The sequence below is a fragment of the Cylas formicarius genome, unplaced genomic scaffold (genome assembly GCF_029955315.1).
Source record: "Cylas formicarius isolate icCylForm1 unplaced genomic scaffold, icCylForm1.1 PGA_scaffold_8__14_contigs__length_24414737, whole genome shotgun sequence".
Classification (NCBI taxonomy): domain Eukaryota; kingdom Metazoa; phylum Arthropoda; class Insecta; order Coleoptera; family Brentidae; genus Cylas; species Cylas formicarius.
Window position 1 is genome coordinate 21,719,341 of NW_026844361.1, and position 20,074 is coordinate 21,739,414.

Here is a 20,074-nt window from a genome sequence, read left to right on the forward strand (position 1 = left end):
TGTAACGTTCTGGCCATCATCGTTTTTGAAGAAGTACGGACCAAAGATTCCACCAACTCATAAAGCGCACCAAACAAATGTTTTTCTGGATGTAACGGTGTTTCGACATACACTTGAGGATTAGCTTCGCTCCAAATGCGGCAGTTTTGTTTGTTGACGTAGCCATTCAACCAGACGTGAAAATTCGCTTATGAAAATCGGGAACAACGGCAATCTCGTTTTGGGCCGATTCAACGAATCTACGCCTTACTTGATGATCGTTTGGCTTCAATTCTTGCACGAGTTGGATTTTGTAAGCGCGTAAACCAAGATCCTTCCGCAAAATCTTCCATAAAGTGGATGGACACAGATCCAATTCCTGTGCTCGATGGCGGATGGACTCATTCGGGCTTCCTCAATGCTACGCTCTACAGCAGCAATAGCTTCTTCTGTACGCACCGTACGGCGTCTCTGGGGATGCGAGTTATCAATAAGAGTAAACGTGGTGCGAAAACGTTCCATGGTTAATCGAATTAACTGCCCTGATGGACGATTTTGTCGACGATAAAATGGACGTAGTGCGCGATACGTATTCCGCACAGAACCATTATTTTCGAAATAAAATTGCACTATTTGCAAACGTTGTTCAGGCGTGAGTCTATTCATGATGAATTGCCAAACCAAACTGAGAATAAATCAGCTGTTAAATCGGTCGCCATCTTGAACAGTAATGCCAACTTAAAGTTCTATACATCGAAAAAAAACACCCATTATATTATTATAAAAATAATTATTTTTTAGAAATTGTAGCCACACCTGTTTAATATTTACTCATTTAAATCTACATAGACAACAATTATATATCTAAACCCTTTTGTTTTTCCCAGAACACGCTAAATTATTAAAAATGAGAAAGGCCCGTAATAACTGGATAATCTAAACAGTAACACTAATAATTAAGATCGAAGAAAACATAAAAGTGCCTCATTAAAGATTAATGGAACTAAACAAACCATACAAATACCTATATATACTTCACTGATTACAAAATATAATACCACCACAGCAAAAAAAGTGACAAAGTAACGTAATGATTTAACATTTCTAAAGACTATAGGATACCAGACAGCCATTCACGCTAGTTTGTAAAATACTGTTCGATGAGTAATTCAGAACTAGATCCTATGTTAAAGTAACTATGTTAAGATGGGAAGTTTCTTATAATTGCGATATAAAAAATGATCTATTGTTACATTACTTAAAATACTTCTTAATTGTGGAAGAGATGAAAACAAGGTTCCAATTTCCCAAAATTTTAAATTATTTAAGTATCACAACTCGTGTCAAAATCCAAAGATAACATACAACTTTGATACTTTTGTCACGTCCGGGACAACCAATAAAGCCCAAAATACCCCAAGCATAAATCTTTGTATTTCGGTTTCAAATATTCTGTGTCCTATAGCGCGAAGAGATAAATAGATAAATTTTATTTTACTTTTTCCAAAATTGCATTTAACAAATCAATGTACCATAATAATTAATTTTCTTGCTTCCACACAAAAAACTCTTTTACGATTTTACATTCGCTGCAATTTAAGAGGCAAAAAAGAATATTATGAAATGCCCAAAATCATGCAATTAAGATGTATATTGATTTTTAAGTTCTTGTAATCAAATAAAAATCACCTGTTTTGCTAATATCGCGAAAACAAATATATCGATAAAATGGAAGTAAAAATAAATTTGCAATATTTTTATTTATTACTTAATTAATTAAACCTCACTTAGACACCAGCTTGTCCGTGGATGAAACTATTGGTAGATATTCGTGATTAGAGTAACATACGAATAAGATGCCTTGATGATCTGGAATTGAACATGCCCGTAGGTACAGTGGAAAAATTAAACTTTTCGTATAAATGTGTTACCGCCAGAGCAGACTGCATCGTCATCGCGTCAAAGGGACCGACAGTCAACGTCAAAGGTTTCTGGGCCAGCTTAATCATTACCAGTATCACCTTCTTTATCGATTCGCTTTGTTCGTACCAAGGGGACTCGTATAGGGCGTCTGACAAGGCCACGCTCTGTGAGTGTAATATAAACTAAAACTCATTTGTTGTCGCTCCAGCTTTATAAAAGATTACCAGGTGGAGTTTACTATTATTTTTCATCAGACCATTGCGGCGTTTTTAATAAATTAAATCTATATATAGGCAAGGAAAACTTCAAAGTCATTTTTTTAAGTAAACTCGGTATAATCTATTGTAATCCTGGGGAGACTATACCTGAATTTTTATTTCGTTAGCGGTCCAGCCAAGCAGGAATATTTGAATTAGGACGTAACTCAAGTATAAAGCCAACGAAAGGAACGATTGGGATTCCGACTGCGAACAAAGGCCGTGCCAAGGTCAATCTGTAGTATTAGTAGACATTTTCTCACCTTCGTCATCTGAACTGAGATGGCAGCGACGTTCAATGACTCGAACACGCACTCGAATAAAATTAAATACTTCACCATGCGGTTCAATAAGTTTACGTAGCTGAAATAGTGACAACTGCAATTGTTATCTAGTGATTAAAATGGCGTCCGTATCTCAATCCAAAAAATTCATAACTGATGCTAAAACCAAATTATTTCCTCCAGTTCTCGTTATATATGGAGTGAATGTAAAAGCAGTGAAAAACTTCTACTCGTTTGCCAAGAATTTGGAAAATATGGGTGGGGTTGGGGTACCATTTATGAATTTGTTATAATCAAAACTAGAGGCGTGCAGAGGGAACTTTACGAAATGATCTTCCTTAGTAAGGCTCGTCGAACACTTAAAACATCAAAATCAAAATACAGGATGGATATCAAAATTTTGAAAATACGTATATTTTAAGGAAAAACGTATGAAATGTGTAACTTATTGTAGGAAAATATCACAGACTGGTAAAACTTCGACAACCAACAAAAAGCAATAAAACATTATGTATCGTGGTAAATAAACATTGGTTATTTGAAACATCGTGTAAATTCGCAGATTAAGTACGTGCACTTGTCATAATTGTCCAAAAAAAAACAAATGGCGTGAACAATACTTTAAGTCTATTCTATTCTTGAAGTTAAAGGTGCCTAGATGCGGCAAGATGTTACTTAGGCAATTGGTACTTTGTACCATCGCATACACCAAATGCTTGTATTAAATAAATTACGCTTACCTAATTACATTCCGATGTTGCGAAATTACTTGTTCCAGGTTTAGCTTAAAGTTTCTTTCGGCTCCTATCCTCCTGAACCCAAGCTGAAGCTCCTGTAACGCGTAGGACGCGAATATCATACAGGTAAGCGTAATGCTTTTTGTCGCCAGTGTCAGGATAGTGTTGAACACGCACAGAAAATCTTCGACAAAGGCAAAAACGATTTTAGGTCTGCGAAATATTCCGAAGTAGTACAAGTTCGCGATGGATAAGGCGGTATCGTTTGTACCGGAATGGTGCTTTATATTCACCACGTTACGCCATATATTTTCGAAAACAACGGCAGACCCGGTACTCGCTACGGTGAGAACCAAAATCGTGCTGACAACTTTACCAATTTTTAGATGTCGCGAGTGCAATTTCGAGATCTCTTCGTCCTCGCGTCGAGCCAGAGGGCTGACTGGGTCTTCGATGTAAGATATGATCCGCTTGAAGTTGACGGTGTCGCAGACCAATGTAGCGTAAAACATCGTCAGCGCTGATATAATGTAAGATAATTGCGTAAACTCTACCGAATTGGTCGACGCTACACTAAGAGCGAATTCAGTGATGAGTGACGTCACGAACAGCGTGTAGTATAGTTTGATGAAGATACAATAGGCCACGTATACTTTCTGCATCGTCGGGTGTGAAGTGATCGAAGACGCGCGCCATATTCCGGTGACCACCATGAAACGTTTAGGGAATACCAGGATGGATCTTTCTGTCCGCGTATCAGCCATAATTCTACCGCACGTTTGCAACTTTTCCACGAAATGCGTGCAGGTTAGACGATGACGTTTTTTATCTAGGACTTCCGCGGAAACTCCCCTTCCAGGCGCGTCTATTATTATGTATACGGTTTATATGGCAATGCACGCCTTTCAGTGACCACGCCCTGTAATTACGAGGGAAGGCAAGAATTCGTATATGGTATATCGATACTGGTTGGCAATTTGCGGTTTTGTGAATAACTCAGCAGATACATATCCGCAGAAAGTAAAGTTCAACAATCCTGCCGAGTTTGATTTTGGTTATACCAAGTAGCTCACTACTGCTACTACTATTATATCTCGATAAGAGTGTTTTGTCATCGAAAAATATTTAATACAAAAGTTAATATGAAAGTGGTGCTTCCAGTGAAAATAGTCTTTATGGACGGAATCCTGTAAGTATCTCACCGCACTTTCCTTAATATAAATGGATCACCTGGTATATTAAGTCATTTTTGGACTTCTGCGAAATTTTCTGTTAGGTTCCCCATACCTAATCCCAATTAGTTTTATAGATATTTTCGTTGTTTTACAAAGTTTTGGTAAACAGAAATCTCTAGAAATTGATATTGGGTTTAAAGATTATCCGAAATTTACCAACCAATCAAACCCCACATCTGCTTCAAGTTAGCATTGTTAACAAAACAATTTGCCAGAGATTGAAATGTGTAGATTTCATTTAGTAAGATTTACTGTTTCGCAACTAAAACTATGCACGCCGCTGTCCATTGAAGAACCACATAGGCTCGGCACTCTACACTGGGAAAATTTTTTGTTAGAATATACGGAGCTGTGACTAAATGAATATGTTTTACCAAAGCTTTATCAAGTTTAAGAATATGATGTTTTCATTGTATGGGATAATTTTAAATTAAAAAAAAAACGCAAAGCGCCCAACTTATTTTCAATGTAAGTTATTTCATTTTTGGATTTTTAAGAAAATTCTTTCAGGTTAGATTATACTTTATGTCAATAATTTCCTAGATATTGGAAAGAAGTATCATTATTTTAGACAATGGTTTTTTATCCATTTTTAATTCGTGATAATCGTTTTTATGGTATGGTATTTTCAAAGATACAAAACTTCGTTTCTTCAAATAGTATATGCTGTATATTAACTAGTTACTTGCATATATATATATATATATATATATATATATATATATATATATATATATATATATATATATATATATATATATATATATATATATATATATATATATATATATATATATATATATATATACATATATATGGGGTTTGTTACAGCTCGCGCCGTTTTCCCTCTCTCAACCAGACTCTCCATTCATCTTTGTCATTCCAATCTCCGTCTTCCAACCCCCTTTCCTCCATGGCTTCATCTATTTCATCCCTCCACGATCTTCTGGTTCTTCCTCTCTTTCTACGTCCCATAGGGCTCCACTCTGTGATTTTCTTTATCCACCGTCTATCGTCACTTCGTCTGACATGACCATACCATTTAAGCTGTTTTTCTGCTATTGTAGTTAATAAGTCTTTTTCTACATTCATTTGCCTCTTGATTTCTGCGTTACGTATTCTATCCATGCGTGTTCGTTGGCAACACCTTCTCCAATATTCCATTTCGACGGCGGTTACTTTAGATTTGTTCTTTTTGTTCAATAGCCAGGTTTCTGCTCCGTATGTAATTATACTTTCTACTATTGTCTTAAATATTGTTGTTTTTATTTTCTTTGTTAATTTCTTGTTCCATATAATGGAGTTCAGTTGTTTTATACATGTTCTACCCTGGCCTAGTCTAGATTTGATTTCTTCTTCTGTTGATCCATCTTTTGTTATTATACACCCTAAGTATTTAAATTTGTCTGTTGCTTTTACGGTTGTGTTTTCATCTATTTCAAAATCTTCGATTTCCCCTTCTTTTGTTGTTAGATATTCTGTCTTTTCGAAGTTTATTTCCAAACCTACCTTCTCATATTCCTCTTTCAGCTTTCTGAGCATGTAACTCAAGTCGTCTTCATCCTGGGCTATGACCACCTGGTCGTCGGCAAAGCTTAGGGTGTATAAGTGGTCGTCGCGTACTGGGACTCCCATACCTTGACATTTTCTTTTCCATTGTGTTAGCGCCCTCTCAAGATAGATTTTAAACAACGTTGTTGATGTAGGGCATCCTTGTAGTAGGCCCTTTGATGTTGTGAATCGATTTGTGTACCTATTACCTATTTTAACCGACAACTCGTTGTTCTTGTACATTGTATCTACGGCTTCTATTAGTTCTCTTTCTATCCCAATATCTTCCATTGCTTTCCAAAGTTGTTGTCTGGGTATAGAGTCATAAGCTTTTCTTATATCTATGAATGCTAAATGGATGTCTCTGTTTTTAGCTTTTTTCTTTTCGATAGTCTGCCTTACCGTATATATCTGATCAACGCATGACTTCCCTGCCGTGAAACCGGCTTGATCTTCACCTATTTTCCCTATTATCTGGTCTTCTATTTTGTTTTTGATTATCTTTCCATATAGTCTTCCCATGCTTGATATAATGCTAATTCCTCTGTAGTTGGTACACTTCCTACGATCCCCCTTCTTGAAAATAGAGCTTATATATGCCGTATTCCACTCCCTTGGTAACGTTTCTCCATTTATTGCTCTTTCAAACATGTTTTTCAATATTCTGAATAATTTGTCCGACGCATACTTAATAAGTTCATTCACTATCCCCCCTGGCCCTGGTGATTTTTTGTTTTTTAATTCTTTAATGGCTTTTATTATTTCTTTTTCTTCTATTGTTACATGCTTTAGATTGTTGTTAGGTTGTATTTGATATGTTAGTTGTTGCCAGAATTGTGGTCGTGTCTCCGTTAGTAGTTGTTGATAATAATTTTCCCATTCGGTTTCTTTGATAAACTGTATATTGACTTTCTCTTTGGTATTTGATCTGACAGATCTTATTGTTCTCCATGATTCCGAGCATCTTGTACCTCCTGTATACTGTTGTATGTTTTGGCAGAGTCTATCCCATTTTTCATTTTTTTCTTGCAAATAACAATAAAGTTCTTTCCAGTTAGCAGTCATTTTGACGAAGTTTGAACACAATGTTGTCTTGTAGAAAGAATAATTAAAATTATTTCGTTTTCATCATTCATTTTATTCTTTTTATTAATTAATATTTACTTATTATTAAATTTAATTCTCCTGTTTTTTTTTTTCACGTGCCAAGTGAACTGCATTTTTGTATTTTGCCATAATTAAAAAAATAAAGTAACGTAACTACCAAATTTTCTACTTCTAAACCAATTACCAAATTGCTAATTGTTATTTTCGTGCTTCCGTGTGAGACATAAGCGTTTATCAATAGTTAAAACTGCTGACATGGCACTTGTATTGGAAATAAGTAAGATAAGCACGAAACAATTGAGATTAAGTATATGGAAACCTTATGGAACCTAACATTACTTAAGTGGTATGAAATACGCCTCAATAAACTACGATTCGCCGAAGTTATAATTCTAATAGCTTCTAATATAATGCAAGAGAATTGCATCATTAATCATCACAAAGGAGAACACGAACATTCTAAGACTCACGCAAAATGCAATCGAAAGCGCATAGCTGGGAATTTCTCTTAAAAATAAGGGGGACAAATACATGGATAAAACAAGGAACAAGGGTAACCCACGTAGTGCACAAAGCCCTAAGAGTGAAATGGGAATACGCAGGTCACGTTGCCAAGGAAGAAACTAACAAATGGCAAACATCACTCTTGGTTTGGAGAATTTCGATGACCCAGGGGAAGATTTAAAACTAATCGCCGGCCGGAATTGGATACAAACAGCTTATAACAGAAGACAATGGAAGAAGAAACTTGAAGAGGCGTATGTTCAAAAGTTCCAGTAGCAGGAGAATATTTTATTTGTTTTTTTTTACTAAGCACGAAATTTCACCGCTTAAACGCCAGCTATTATGCATTTTTTTATTTATAGAAACATGTTCAAGAGTGTTGTCTGAATTATTAGTAGCTATTCGTTAACAGAGTAACATACGAATAAGATGCCTTGATGATCTGGAATAGAACATGCCCGTAGGTACAGTGGAAAAATTAAACGTTTCATATAAATATGTTACCGCCAGGGCAGACTGCAACGTCATCGCGTCGAAGGGACCAATGGTCAACGTCAAAGGTTTCTGGGCCTGCTTTATCATCACTAGTATCACCTTCTTTGATGATTCATTTTGTTCATACCAAGGGGACTCATAGAGAGCGTCTGATAAGGCCACGCTCTGCGAATATAACACAAATCAAACATTTGTAAACTAAATCTTAGCTTGTTGAGACAACTGCCATTGATCAAGACCGCCCGCTTGTAATCCTGGGGCGACCATACCTGATTCTTTATTTCGTTCGCAATCCAGCCCAGCAGGAATATTTGAATCAGTACGTAAGTCAGATATAGTGCCAACGACAGGAGCGTTTGGGATTCCGACTGCAAACAATAGTTATGTCAAGGTCAACACGTAGTTTTCCAAAGAAACTTCCACGGGCTACTGTATTCCTCCTGCGTCGGTTTTTGCTGAGGAGAAGTTGCTGACGTTTCGCCAATCATCCTGTTGGCTTCTTCGGCTGACAGTTTCAGTCAAGCTCTGAAGAAGCCAACAGGATGATTGGCGAAACGTCAGCAATTTCGACTAAGCAAAAACCGACGCAGAAGGAATCCAGAAGTTTCGTAAAAAGTCAACACGTGGTACTTGTCGATATTTTCTCACCTTGGTCATCTGTACTGAGATAGCAGCGACGTTCAATGACTCGAATACGTACTCGAACAAAATTATGTACTTCACCATATTGTTTAATAACTCAACGTAGCTGAAACAATGACTCCTCGGTAATGTTTCCGACTATAAAAATGTGGTTTGTTTCTCGCTTGTTGTGCAAACCAAACAAATCGATATTTATAGAGAAAAAAATCTTCGTTAAATTCAAATATTACAATATGTGCAGTGGCCAAAATTGAAATCTGTAGCCGAAAATCTCTATACTGATATTTAACATTTGGAAACATTTTAACATATAGAAACTCATCACAGGGGGGCTGCCATCATCAAGTGAATCGTCAACAAATAGGTCAGCAATTTTCGAAATTTGAATTTATAAAATTTTAAAAGTAATTTAGTTTGCTTTGCATTAAATATTGGTTATTTGAATATGCAGGTGAAAAGGTAAGTTCACTTTCTAATGAGTCAGCCATAATTTGCCAAATCATGCCTAATGACTGATACAATATTTTTTAGTAAATTTCAACATCAAACCTAAAACTCGTTTATCAAAAGTTATGTTTCCATGGCTTAACATGTCTGAGCACTATATCCCACCTACTACGTAGTCCAAGTCTCGCTGAAAATACAGTGAGAAGTCTTATGGGGTGCACCGTTGCCAGTCTGGTATCAGGCAAAAATCAGGTCCGGTCTCAAAAAAATTTACCAGTGAAATTTGTTACTCTTGGTCGAGATCGGAAACATCTCTTGGAGATTATCAGCGGACCACATTTCCTTTTCGAATTTTTCTATGACATGTTGAACATAATTCCTCCAATTGCGTTCAGTAATTCAGTCTATTAACGAACAAACATGTTCCTTATTAAAATTGGAGTTGTTCATTGTCACATAGCGCTTTACTTGATTCGGCTGGATACTTAAATTTACAAGAATGATAGGAAACACGACATTTCTTCTTTCATGGTTAGCCCTCGCTTTCCTTTTCTAAGAAAACTCGGTCGGATTTATGGGAACAGAGGCACGTGAGGTTTTTTACTTGAACCTTTTAACTTAATATTGTACAAAAGTTGCATTTGATGATTTAAACCATATACAAGGCATCCCAAAAAAATTGTGCATTTTACAAAAACATATCTTTTTTATATGCACATAACTTTGCTTAAATGTCATATAAGTTTGTGAATTTTTTGGAAGGAAGGAGCTTTGAATTTTATTATAAAAACATATTTTTTTATAAAACAGTAAAAAAGTAGACAAGGTGTTCAACAAAAATGAGTCTTGGACAATTGCTCTTTGCTCAAATATTTTGTAGAATTTTTATTAATTGTTTGTTTTTTTTAACCTGATAATAACTTGGAAAATTTCTGCAGTTACATCTTGAATAAAATTATATTAACACCTTTTCAATTTTTCGGTGAGTAGAATATTTAATGCTTCTTTCACAAAATTTTGGCCCATAGCATGGCAACTATGTCTATTTTAAGATAATTTTGTGAAAAAAAATGTGGTAAAATTGCTAAAATAAAAAAAAATTTGATTGATCATTGATCCACCTAAGGTACTTATAGAAAAACTTGGCAAACCCTTATCCCCTCAAATAATTTTATAAATTCCATATAAATTTGTCAATTAATATTAACTTTTCATCATTCACTAAAATGCAACTGATATTAATAAGTCGAATATAAAACAAAAATAAAGTCATATTCGGTGGTGATATGAGACATTCTGATTAATATCTCATTAAACTAATCCAATAAACTAGCCCTTGACCACTGATACTATTCAGCTTTTAATACAAATTTTACAACCAACCTTTGATGTTACCTTGTTACGTTCATCATTCCAATGTGATGCGACAAAAACTGTCATCAGCAACCATCTTATATAGTAATCACTTGGATTTGGGAGTTACGCTTACCTAATTAGCTCCCGATGTTGTGAAATAACTTGTTCCATGTTTAGCTTAACGTCTCTATCAGATCCTATCCTCCTGAACCCAATCTGAAGCTCCTGCAACGCGACAGAAGCGAATAACATGCACGAAAGCGTAATACTTTTGGTGGCCAGTGTCAAAGTAGTGTTGAACACGCACAGAAACTCGTCGACAAACACAAAAACGATTTTAGGTCTGCGACTAATTCCGAAGTAGTACAGGTTAACGATGGAGACTATATCGGCGGTTTCATTTCGGCCTGAATAGTACTTCATATTCACCACGTTACGCCATATATTTTCGAAAACAACGGCAGACCCGGTACTCGCTACGGTGAGAACCAAAATCGTGCTGACAAGTTTGCCAATTTTAAGTTGTCGCGAGTGCAATATCGAAATCTCTTCGTCGTCGCATCCAGCTACACGGCTGACTCGGTCTTCGATGTAAGATATGAGCCGCCTGAAGTTAACGGTGTCGCAGACCAATGTAGCGTAAAAGATCGTTACCGTGGAAATAATGTAACACAGTTGTCTGAACTCTACTGAATTTGTCGAAGCCAGGCTCCGACCGAATTCTATTATGAGTAACGCCACGAACAACGTGTAGTATAGTTTGATGAAGATGCAATAGGCCACGTATACTTTCTGCATCGTCGGGTGAGGTGTGATCGAAGAAGTTCGCCATATTCCGGTGACAACCATAAAACGTTTAGGGAAATCGAGGATGGACCTCTCTGCTTGCTTGGCAACCATGATTCTGCTATACCACTTCGACCCTCGCAGCCCCTCCACGAAATGCAGGAACATCAAACGATGACGTCTTTATATAGGACTGCCGCGTAACCTCCCCTTTCACACGAATCTATTATTATTTACACAATTTCTACGACATCGGCGATGCCCTGTAATTACGTGGAAAGGAAAAAATTCTGGTATGGGATATCGATATTGGTCAGCAATTTGCGGTTTTGTGAATAATTCAGCAAATGCGTATTCGCAGAACATTTACTACGAAAAAATTAATCAATTTGGGTACTTCAAATTAGCCCCCAAAAAGTATGTAATTACAAATTCATGAAATTTGTATTGCAAATCAGTCTCTAATAATTAGAGCATTTTATTTTAATATTTTTAGTGTAAGTTTATAGGTATAATTTTTCCAAATTTTCTGTGACAGAATGAGAAATATTGTTTTCTTGACGGTCATTTGAGAAATAATTTTTTCGTATGTGAATCAATATTTTGCACTCTAACAGTTTTTCAATACTCATCAACGTGTAGAGGGTGGCCGGTTTAAGAGGGGAATATTACCTTATCGCGAAACCTACGGGGGTCACAAGAAAATTTTAAAAACAAGTTGTTTCTATTTAAATAACCCTTATTTCAAGCTATTATCTTGATTCGGGTTTAAAGGCCGTCGTCCGTTGGAATTACTTCCTAACGTTTCGCTGGCACGAGTGGCGAGCTTCTTCAGAGGTCCTTCCATCTCCGATGTTGGACGTAGACTGTCTGGCGAAACGTTAGGAAGTAATTCCAACCGACGACGGCCTTTAAACCCAAATCAAGATAATAGCTTATCAACGGGCCGCGAAAGCCTTAACCAATTAATCAACCTTTATTTCATTTTGTTTTCCTAATACTCACTTTTTTATACCATGTGACATGAGAAACTGAGAACACCCTAAAACTTTTAAACGGCTTAAGATAGCTATTTGAAATTTGGACGAGTTAATAGACTGAATGTTCAATTTTTTGACAATATGGTTGCACTTGCACCCTATGAGTTTACTACCCACAATTAACTGAATTCCTGTAACTTACAATGTATGTACTGATAAAAAACAATCGTAAATGAACTATGAAATTTCTTTTTGCTACGAACTAACTCTATAACTATAACGTCATGCGTCGTGCGTTAGGTACTCCCAATCGCTATCCTCCCAAATTGTTTGTCGGTGGTCATCTGGGACGCCGTAGTCGGTCCAAGAAATTTCGAAAAGTTATATCAACAAAATCAAACGACAACTTGGAAAGTTGCTGTCAAAATTCACAGAACTACTAAAATTAGTCTGAACCCATCCTTGCACAGAAAAGAGGAAGAACGACGATTTAAATAAAAATAAAGGCTTTATGCTCGGATATATCGGCACCATAAATACAAAGTTATTACCAGAATCAGACCCTGCAGATTGAAATTAATAATATTGACATAAATCGATCATCGTCAGTCGCTTCGTCGGTCTGAGAAGTCCAACACATTCTACACTTTCTGCCACACCATTTCAACCTGACTGAGTATGATGATAAATTTCCACTTCACACGCATCCATTATTATTTATTCGATAATGCTGGTTTCCTATTGTCCTTGCCCTGTAAATACGCAGGGACGGGAACAGTTTCTACTATCGATAGTAGCTTGAAATTTGCCCTTACGTGAATAATTCAGCAGAGACGAATATTTGCACTACATATACCCAGAAGCAACTCAGACTCTGCTCTCCCTCAAACGCACGATAAAAAAATTGAAGTATATTAGTACTTAATAAGATCCGATGAAGCGAAATTATTTACAATTAAACGCAACGTAACAAATCGACTTCTGGAAGTCGATGACCAGTTGGTATGATTTTTCGCATTCTTGGCTGTAAATGTTATCAAGGCCTGTCGACATTGGCAAATTGGTTCAAAATTTAATTCACTTGACACAGAACAGGTGTTGAAGATGTTTGATTAAGATCATTCAAAATACACAGGCAAGAGTATCGATTCCACACAATGGGCATGAGCAATTGCGGTCCAAGGATCATGATGGGCGGGTTTATATCACACTATATTAAGAGCATCCATGGGTTCCCACAATACAATTATTCCTAATCATTTTTGTTAAATAAGTATTTTGGTTCATCATCATCTTCATTACTAACGTTGCGAAGATCTGCCACGTCGACATCGGCCCTGAGGCTTTCCTTGAGCTAGCAGACCCTCCATTTTGTGAGAGCTTAGGTTCTAAAGTAAAATGTACACGGTGTTTGGGTTGGATTTGATTAAAAGACGAAAGGATTGTGCGATAAGGGAATTCAAGGTAATCTTTCTCACATATATTTTGAAAAATAGAGAAGACTACCTACTTGTTATCCAGGTAATTTGGATCATGTACCTATTTTGGTTAGTGAATTCATAAGGAAACTTTTAAAAAATTCACTTTTATCCTTCCGACCGGTAGCTTTTAAGTTGACACAAAAGTCATAGAGACCACATCGATATATTAATCCGCCTTTTCTTTTTCTGGAAAGCTTATAAGAAAAAGAAAAGCAGGCTGAAGTCTTATTCAGGCTTGAATATGTCTTCTCAACATATTATTGTGTTGGCTTCAAAAGTTACTGCGTTACCAGCATTAAACAGGGGCTAGAGTATGGCTTTACATAACAATGAATAACAAATATTATTATTTAGAATATTATTACCAACATTAGGTTACACACTGTATAGATTATTTCTCTTTTATTTAAATCAATTTATATAAGTAAGAGTGGGAACAAGGAGGTTCTATTGTTTACCATTATTGGTAACTATTCGTCATTAGCGTCACGTACGAGTAAGATCCCTTTATAATCTGGAATAGAATATCTACGCTTCACGAAAGTGGAACTATTCAATTCGTACCGCTAGAGCAGACTGCATGGTCATCGCGTCAAAAGGACCAATCGTCAAAGTCAAAGGCTTCTGGGTCAGCTTGATCATCACCAGTATCACCTTCTTGGACGCTTCGTTTTGTTCGTACCAAGGGCATTGGTACAATGCATCGGATAAGGCCACACTCTGCGAGAATAAGTACTATGGTGAGACCAGCACCTATGTGTTTCTCATACCTGCATTTTTATTTCGTCGGCTGTCCAACCTAGCATGAAGATTTGCAGTAGAAGGTAACTCAGGTACGATGCCGATGACAACAGCGTCTGGGATTCGTACTGTAAGGAAATTTCATGCTAGACTCAGAAAAGTAGTAGTAATCGATATATGCTCACCGCGGCTAGCTGAACTGAGAGAACGGCAACGTTCAGTGACTCGAATAAGTACTCGAACAAGATTAAGTATTTTACCAAATCGTTTAAATCATGGATGTAACTGAAACAATTAATACAATAACTACTAGTGACGGAATTGAATAATACTGACAATTTCAATAATACAGTATTAAATGTCGGTAATAAAAAATAGCGCTGAAGCCAATAGCACATTATCGAGACACGATTCAATCGAAAAATAAATAAGATTAAGAAATTCTATATACAATTTTATTTTTTATACAGAGCTCGAAAATTCCTCATTTCCTTTCAGTAAAATCAATTAATATACAGAGTAGCTCACTACAGTCCAATACTTTTATAAAAGTTTATTTTATGCAAAAATTTTAAGTGCAATCGTGCTTCGTATCGAAGTGGTGCAAAGTGTTTCTCATAACCCTCTGACAGTACCAAACTTTCATATTTTAAATAGAGTAAATGGTATGTTATTTCTTTTACGAGTTTCTGAAAAAAAAGCATATTTGGTTTCTTCGCGTTTCCCTCAATAGTTTCTTAGACTTCTTAATCACTTGTATGGTAAAAAGAAAAAATAAAAATTATTTTTCGAAATTGATATTAATTGAGTTCACACTTGCAGGTTATTTAAAACTTAAACAACACTTTCGTTTTTAAATCTGCAAAACATCGTTTTTTTTTTCAAATACATCAGTGTATTATGGTATGGTGTGAAGCATAATTTATTTCTACTTTGACTATGGCTATGAATTCCCTTATAACTATTAACTGTTATATTGTTATTTGTGATGGTTTAAAAATTGGGAGTATACTGTGTGGTGGCGATGCGCGGAGCGCCCTCTATTGCCAATTCTCGGAGACGAAGTCGGTAAAGGAGCGCGGAGTGGCCAGTTCCTTTTTACGGGACGAACTGTGTTGACGTGGTATTGATTATTTTGTTCGATTTCGATCTGCTGGACCAGAGTGTGTGTATTGTTTTCGCCGCTTCTGAACCCGGTGTGTTTCGGTAGAAACACATCCATCACATGTTTCATATTTTGTATCAAAAGTCTTTAAATTTCTTTTATTTTCTGTCGAACGGGCTATCTACATTACCCAATTTGCAGCACTTGGATTTTTCACTCGGATCTGTGGAACTCTAGTTGGAACTCTGTAGTGACGATGTACTGTACCAACCAAAATCAAGAAGTATGGCCAAACCTCGTTTTTTTTCTCAGAAAATCCAAAAAGGAATAATATATTCTGAGATATTTATGAGATTTTGTGAAAATGTTCTTCTCATGTTACACTGCAGTTTCAAACAGATTACTTTTGAATTTATTTTATTTTTTTGATAAAACAAAAGCTGATAGAGAAATAAACCCCAAAATCATTAGTACGAAGTAATAAGTTTTGCAAGACATTTGCTTTAACTGTCTTAGTTTGCCCAATGTTTGATCGTCTCGATGAAAACTATCCCTACCATTACTACTTTAGAATTTAATACATTACTTACGCTTACCTGATAACGTCTAGGTGCTGCGAAACTGCTCGTTTAAATCCGAAGTCAACATCTGCATCCATTCCGATTTTCCTGAGTCTAATCTGAAGCTCCTGCAACGCATAGCTTGCGAAAATCATGCACGTCAGTGTGATACTTTTGGTAGCGAAAGTCATTATGATATTGAACACCGACATGCATTCATTAACGAGAATGAAAGCAGTCGCTGGTTTCCGCGTAGTGAGTCCGAAGTAGTACAGGTCGATGATGAACGCGATTTCGGCCGTCCCGTTTCCACCTGAGTTATGTTTCGCTATCGCCACGTTACGCCATATATTTTCCAAAATAACGGCGGACCCTGTGCTCGCCACTGTGAGGACTAAAGTTGTACTGACGAATTTCCCGGTTTTCGTAAGTAGGGAATATAGCTTCAAAAGGTCCTCGTCATCGCAGCCGGCAAGATAATTTTCTCTGTCCTCAATGTAAGATATAATTCGCCTGAAGTTGATGGTATCGCAGACCATGGCAGCGTAAAGGGTCGTCAGCATTGAAATAATGTACGAGAGTTGTCTGAACTCCGTGGAATTTTCCGACAAAACACTCATGGTGAATTTTATGACCGCCAACGCTACGAACAGCGAGTAGTAGAGCTTAACAAAGACGCAATAGGCGATGTATGCTTTCTGCGCTGACGAATTTAGTGTAATGGAAGAAGCGCGCCATATTCCGGTGATAACCATGAAACGTTTAGGGAAATCCAGGATGGAATTCTGTGGCCGCTCGCTACCAGTCATATTACTACCTCACTACGAAATGCACACATATCAGACGACTGCACCTTTTATATAGGACTGCATCAGGACGTCCCCTTTCACACGAATCTGTTATTATTTGCACGATTCATAGGACAATGCACGTTTTCCGCCGCAATTGCCCTGTAATTACGTGTGTATCATGTCGACAATAGTTGATAGTAGACTTGTGGATATTCTGTGAATAATTCATAGCTTGCCAAGAAAATCAAACGATTCGCTATCTTGAAACATACGAGTGAACACCACGCGTTACTATTTTCGATGTACTTGGGTCGCACCACATTGGTGCGTTTAAAAAAAATGGAGAGATGTGCTCAGAAAGTTAGAAGAAAAGACATTTCACAACCTTTGCACCTCTTGAAACAATATATAAAACTACAACTAGAAGTCATTCCCTTAAAATTTAGATTATTTCGATTTTTAAGTTAATCACTGTGGACAGATAACCGCTAGAATTAGATCCCGTTTGAAACAAAAAGTGTAAGTATACCCACAAATAAATTATTACTTGCAATTATATATTTGTATTCATTCAGACCGCCGTTTTCTGGATAAGCAATATCCGAGTAAGTTTGAACTGAACACAAATAAATTAATTGTGTCCAAACGTAAGGAAGAAATTAATGACAGTTCTTGAAATAAAAGAAAGTCTACAGGATTAATACGCGGTTGGAAGTACAAAAAACAACTATGGCACTATTCGTAAATTACCTAGAAGACCAATACGTTTCTATTTGAAGTTATTCATTATCGGAATAACGCAGGAAAGAGCCCTTAACCATCTACAATAGGAATTCAAGTATTCAAAACGAGCGTTCTGCTTCAAAAAGTACCGCTAGAGCAAATTGCATCGTCGTTCCACCGAAAGATCCTATCGTCAATGCCAAAGGTTTGCGCCGACCTGATCATCGTCAGCAGCGGAAATTAGATGGCAACAACTACCTGCAATGGAAGTTTTAAATACGATGTGCCTTAAAAACCAAAGAACTTTAGACCAGTGGGACTCCTAAGCCCAATTGGTAAAATTGCTCGCCCGACCAAAGTTCACCTTGTCAGCTTCGTGAGTGTGCGTCTAGCTAAGAAATTTTGGATAAAAAGAGGTTTAAATATATTTGCAAAAGACGGAAACCAGGACGTGCATCGCGCAACGTGTAGCGAAGCTTTGGCCGTGATAGATAAGGTTACAAATTAGAATTAAATTAAGTAGACAAATAAGTATGAAATTGGTTGGTTAATACAAAAAAAGTCGGCAATTTTAGCACCTTCTTGGACGATTCGTTTTGTCGGTACCACGGAGACTCGTACAAACCATCAGATAGTGCGTAATGTAACATAAATGGTTGTACAAGTGTGTTCTTCTTCTCAACAAAAGAATTTTCAGCAAATGGTCATCCGATCTGCTAACCGTGGCCAGCTGGGCTGAGACTGCGACAACATTCAGCGATTCGAACACGTAATCGAACAGAATTATATGCTTAACCAAATCGTTCAAGTCATCGACATATCTAAAACGAAATCCTTGCTTTTTGGTCAAGAAAAACTAAATAAGTTTGAAGTTACTGTGATTTATTTATTCTCAAGGCAACCCGAACTTCTTCCATTAATAGCGAAAAAACTTGGTGCTGATACTAAATGGATCGGTCAAAAAACCGCTGTTTATGAAATTACAAAATGTCGGCAACGTCCCACTACATTTTTTATATATAATTGAATCAGAATCAAAAATCCAAAGGACATAATAAATTTTTCGAAAATTTCCATTTCATCTTATTCAGAATCACTTCTAAATATTTTTGTTTGACTGAAAATGTTTTTTAAGGGAGTTATCTTAGACCGGTTTTAAAAGTGTTTGTTCCAACTAGGGTGTTATTTGAAAAAACTGGATTATCCTAAAAAATCTTATTTGTCATTAGATAAGTAAAGAAAAGTTTCTTTTACAATTTTTCCCATGATCAGGGGACCCAGTAAATAGTATTTATGATGGTCACAGACTCCTAGACACAATTTTCGATAATTAAATAAAAATTTGAAAAAACAAAAAAAAAGAAAAACCGTCCTATCCTACATTGACTACATATTGTCAAAAAATTGGACATTCAGCCTGTATTAACTCTGCCAAAGAGTGTTGGCACTTTCTCGTGTCACCCGGTATCAAAGACAAAATCAACGCTATGTATAAGTATGGGTCTGTGATGCACATATGTTCAAACCATCATTGTTGCGTTGCTTATTAACTTCTTAAAGTTTCTTTCCACCTCTTATTTTTACGAAAATAATGTTTATCTTTAGAGAATGATCAAATTTTAAATATTTTCTTAAAATACGCGATGTTGCCACGTTTCGCAAATTGATACATTTGCTGTTAGATTTTCCAATAGCAATTTCAATTATATAACATAACTGTTTTGACTTAATTGGCAGATAAAATTAAAAATTTTGTATAAGATTAAATTATTAAGATATGAAACTTGTACACATTTTAGAGCATCATCAAGAAGTCATATAAAAAACGGAATATTTGCACAATGTTGCCAAATTTGCCAAATTACTTAATTTTAGGTTCAAATTTTCATTTAAAACGAATAATTGCACTTCTATGGTAAGATGGCGCTCCTTCATCTTGCTGCCGAATTAAACTTGGATGCTTCCTTTGGGGAATATTATAAGCATAAGCATGACACTTGTGGTGGCCAGTGTCAAGGTTATGTTAAAAACGGATAAGCATTCTACGAGGATAAACACATTGGTTTCCGAGTCTCGATTCCAAAGTAATACAGGTCAATGATGAACGTGATTTCGGTAGTTCCGTTTCTACCGGAGTAATACTCTGCGGTTGCCACGTTAAACCATATATTTTCCAACGAAATCAAGGCCGTGCTGAGAACTTTGCATCCTTTCGACTTGGGCGGCTTTATATCACACGATATTAAGAGGATTAAAAGGGTTTATGTTAATGTGTCAAAATGCTTATCATTTTTTGCTAAAGTAAGTATTTTTATTCATCATCACCGTCATTACCAATGTTGACACATGTATTGTATTTCATCGTTGAGCTTCAGCCGTTCGGACAGAGA

General features: G+C 36.4%; 3 protein-coding genes across 5 annotated transcripts; all 3 read right to left on the bottom strand.

Moving 5' to 3' along the window:
- Positions 1–1,721: 1,721 nt before the first annotated feature.
- LOC132706622 (odorant receptor 30a-like) lies at positions 1,722–5,069 on the bottom strand. Of its 3 annotated transcripts, XM_060678067.1 has the most exons (5): positions 3,184–5,069; positions 2,423–2,522; positions 2,268–2,366; positions 1,911–2,084; positions 1,722–1,848 (listed from the first exon to the last, which is right to left on the bottom strand). In XM_060678067.1, exons 1-5 carry the CDS (start codon positions 3,942–3,944, stop codon positions 1,795–1,797), a joined length of 1,188 nt encoding a protein of 395 aa, XP_060534050.1. In that variant the 5' UTR covers positions 3,945–5,069; the 3' UTR covers positions 1,722–1,794. The 3 variants fall into 3 exon arrangements, with proteins under 3 accessions (XP_060534050.1, XP_060534049.1, XP_060534048.1); XM_060678066.1 differs by having other exon boundaries at positions 1,798–2,066; XM_060678065.1 differs by having other exon boundaries at positions 1,798–2,084.
- A 2,842-nt stretch (positions 5,070–7,911) lies between these two features.
- Positions 7,912–11,445, bottom strand: LOC132706024 (odorant receptor 30a-like). The gene is made up of 5 exons (XM_060677070.1): positions 10,651–11,445; positions 8,721–8,820; positions 8,342–8,440; positions 8,082–8,237; positions 7,912–8,019 (listed from the first exon to the last, which is right to left on the bottom strand). Exons 1-5 carry the CDS (start codon positions 11,415–11,417, stop codon positions 7,969–7,971), a joined length of 1,173 nt encoding a protein of 390 aa, XP_060533053.1. The 5' UTR covers positions 11,418–11,445; the 3' UTR covers positions 7,912–7,968.
- Positions 11,446–13,484: 2,039 nt separating this feature from the next.
- LOC132706337 (odorant receptor 2a-like) lies at positions 13,485–17,439 on the bottom strand. The gene is made up of 5 exons (XM_060677618.1): positions 16,207–17,439; positions 14,691–14,790; positions 14,535–14,633; positions 14,329–14,484; positions 13,485–14,278 (listed from the first exon to the last, which is right to left on the bottom strand). Exons 1-5 carry the CDS (start codon positions 16,977–16,979, stop codon positions 14,225–14,227), a joined length of 1,182 nt encoding a protein of 393 aa, XP_060533601.1. The 5' UTR covers positions 16,980–17,439; the 3' UTR covers positions 13,485–14,224.
- Positions 17,440–20,074: the final 2,635 nt, after the last annotated feature.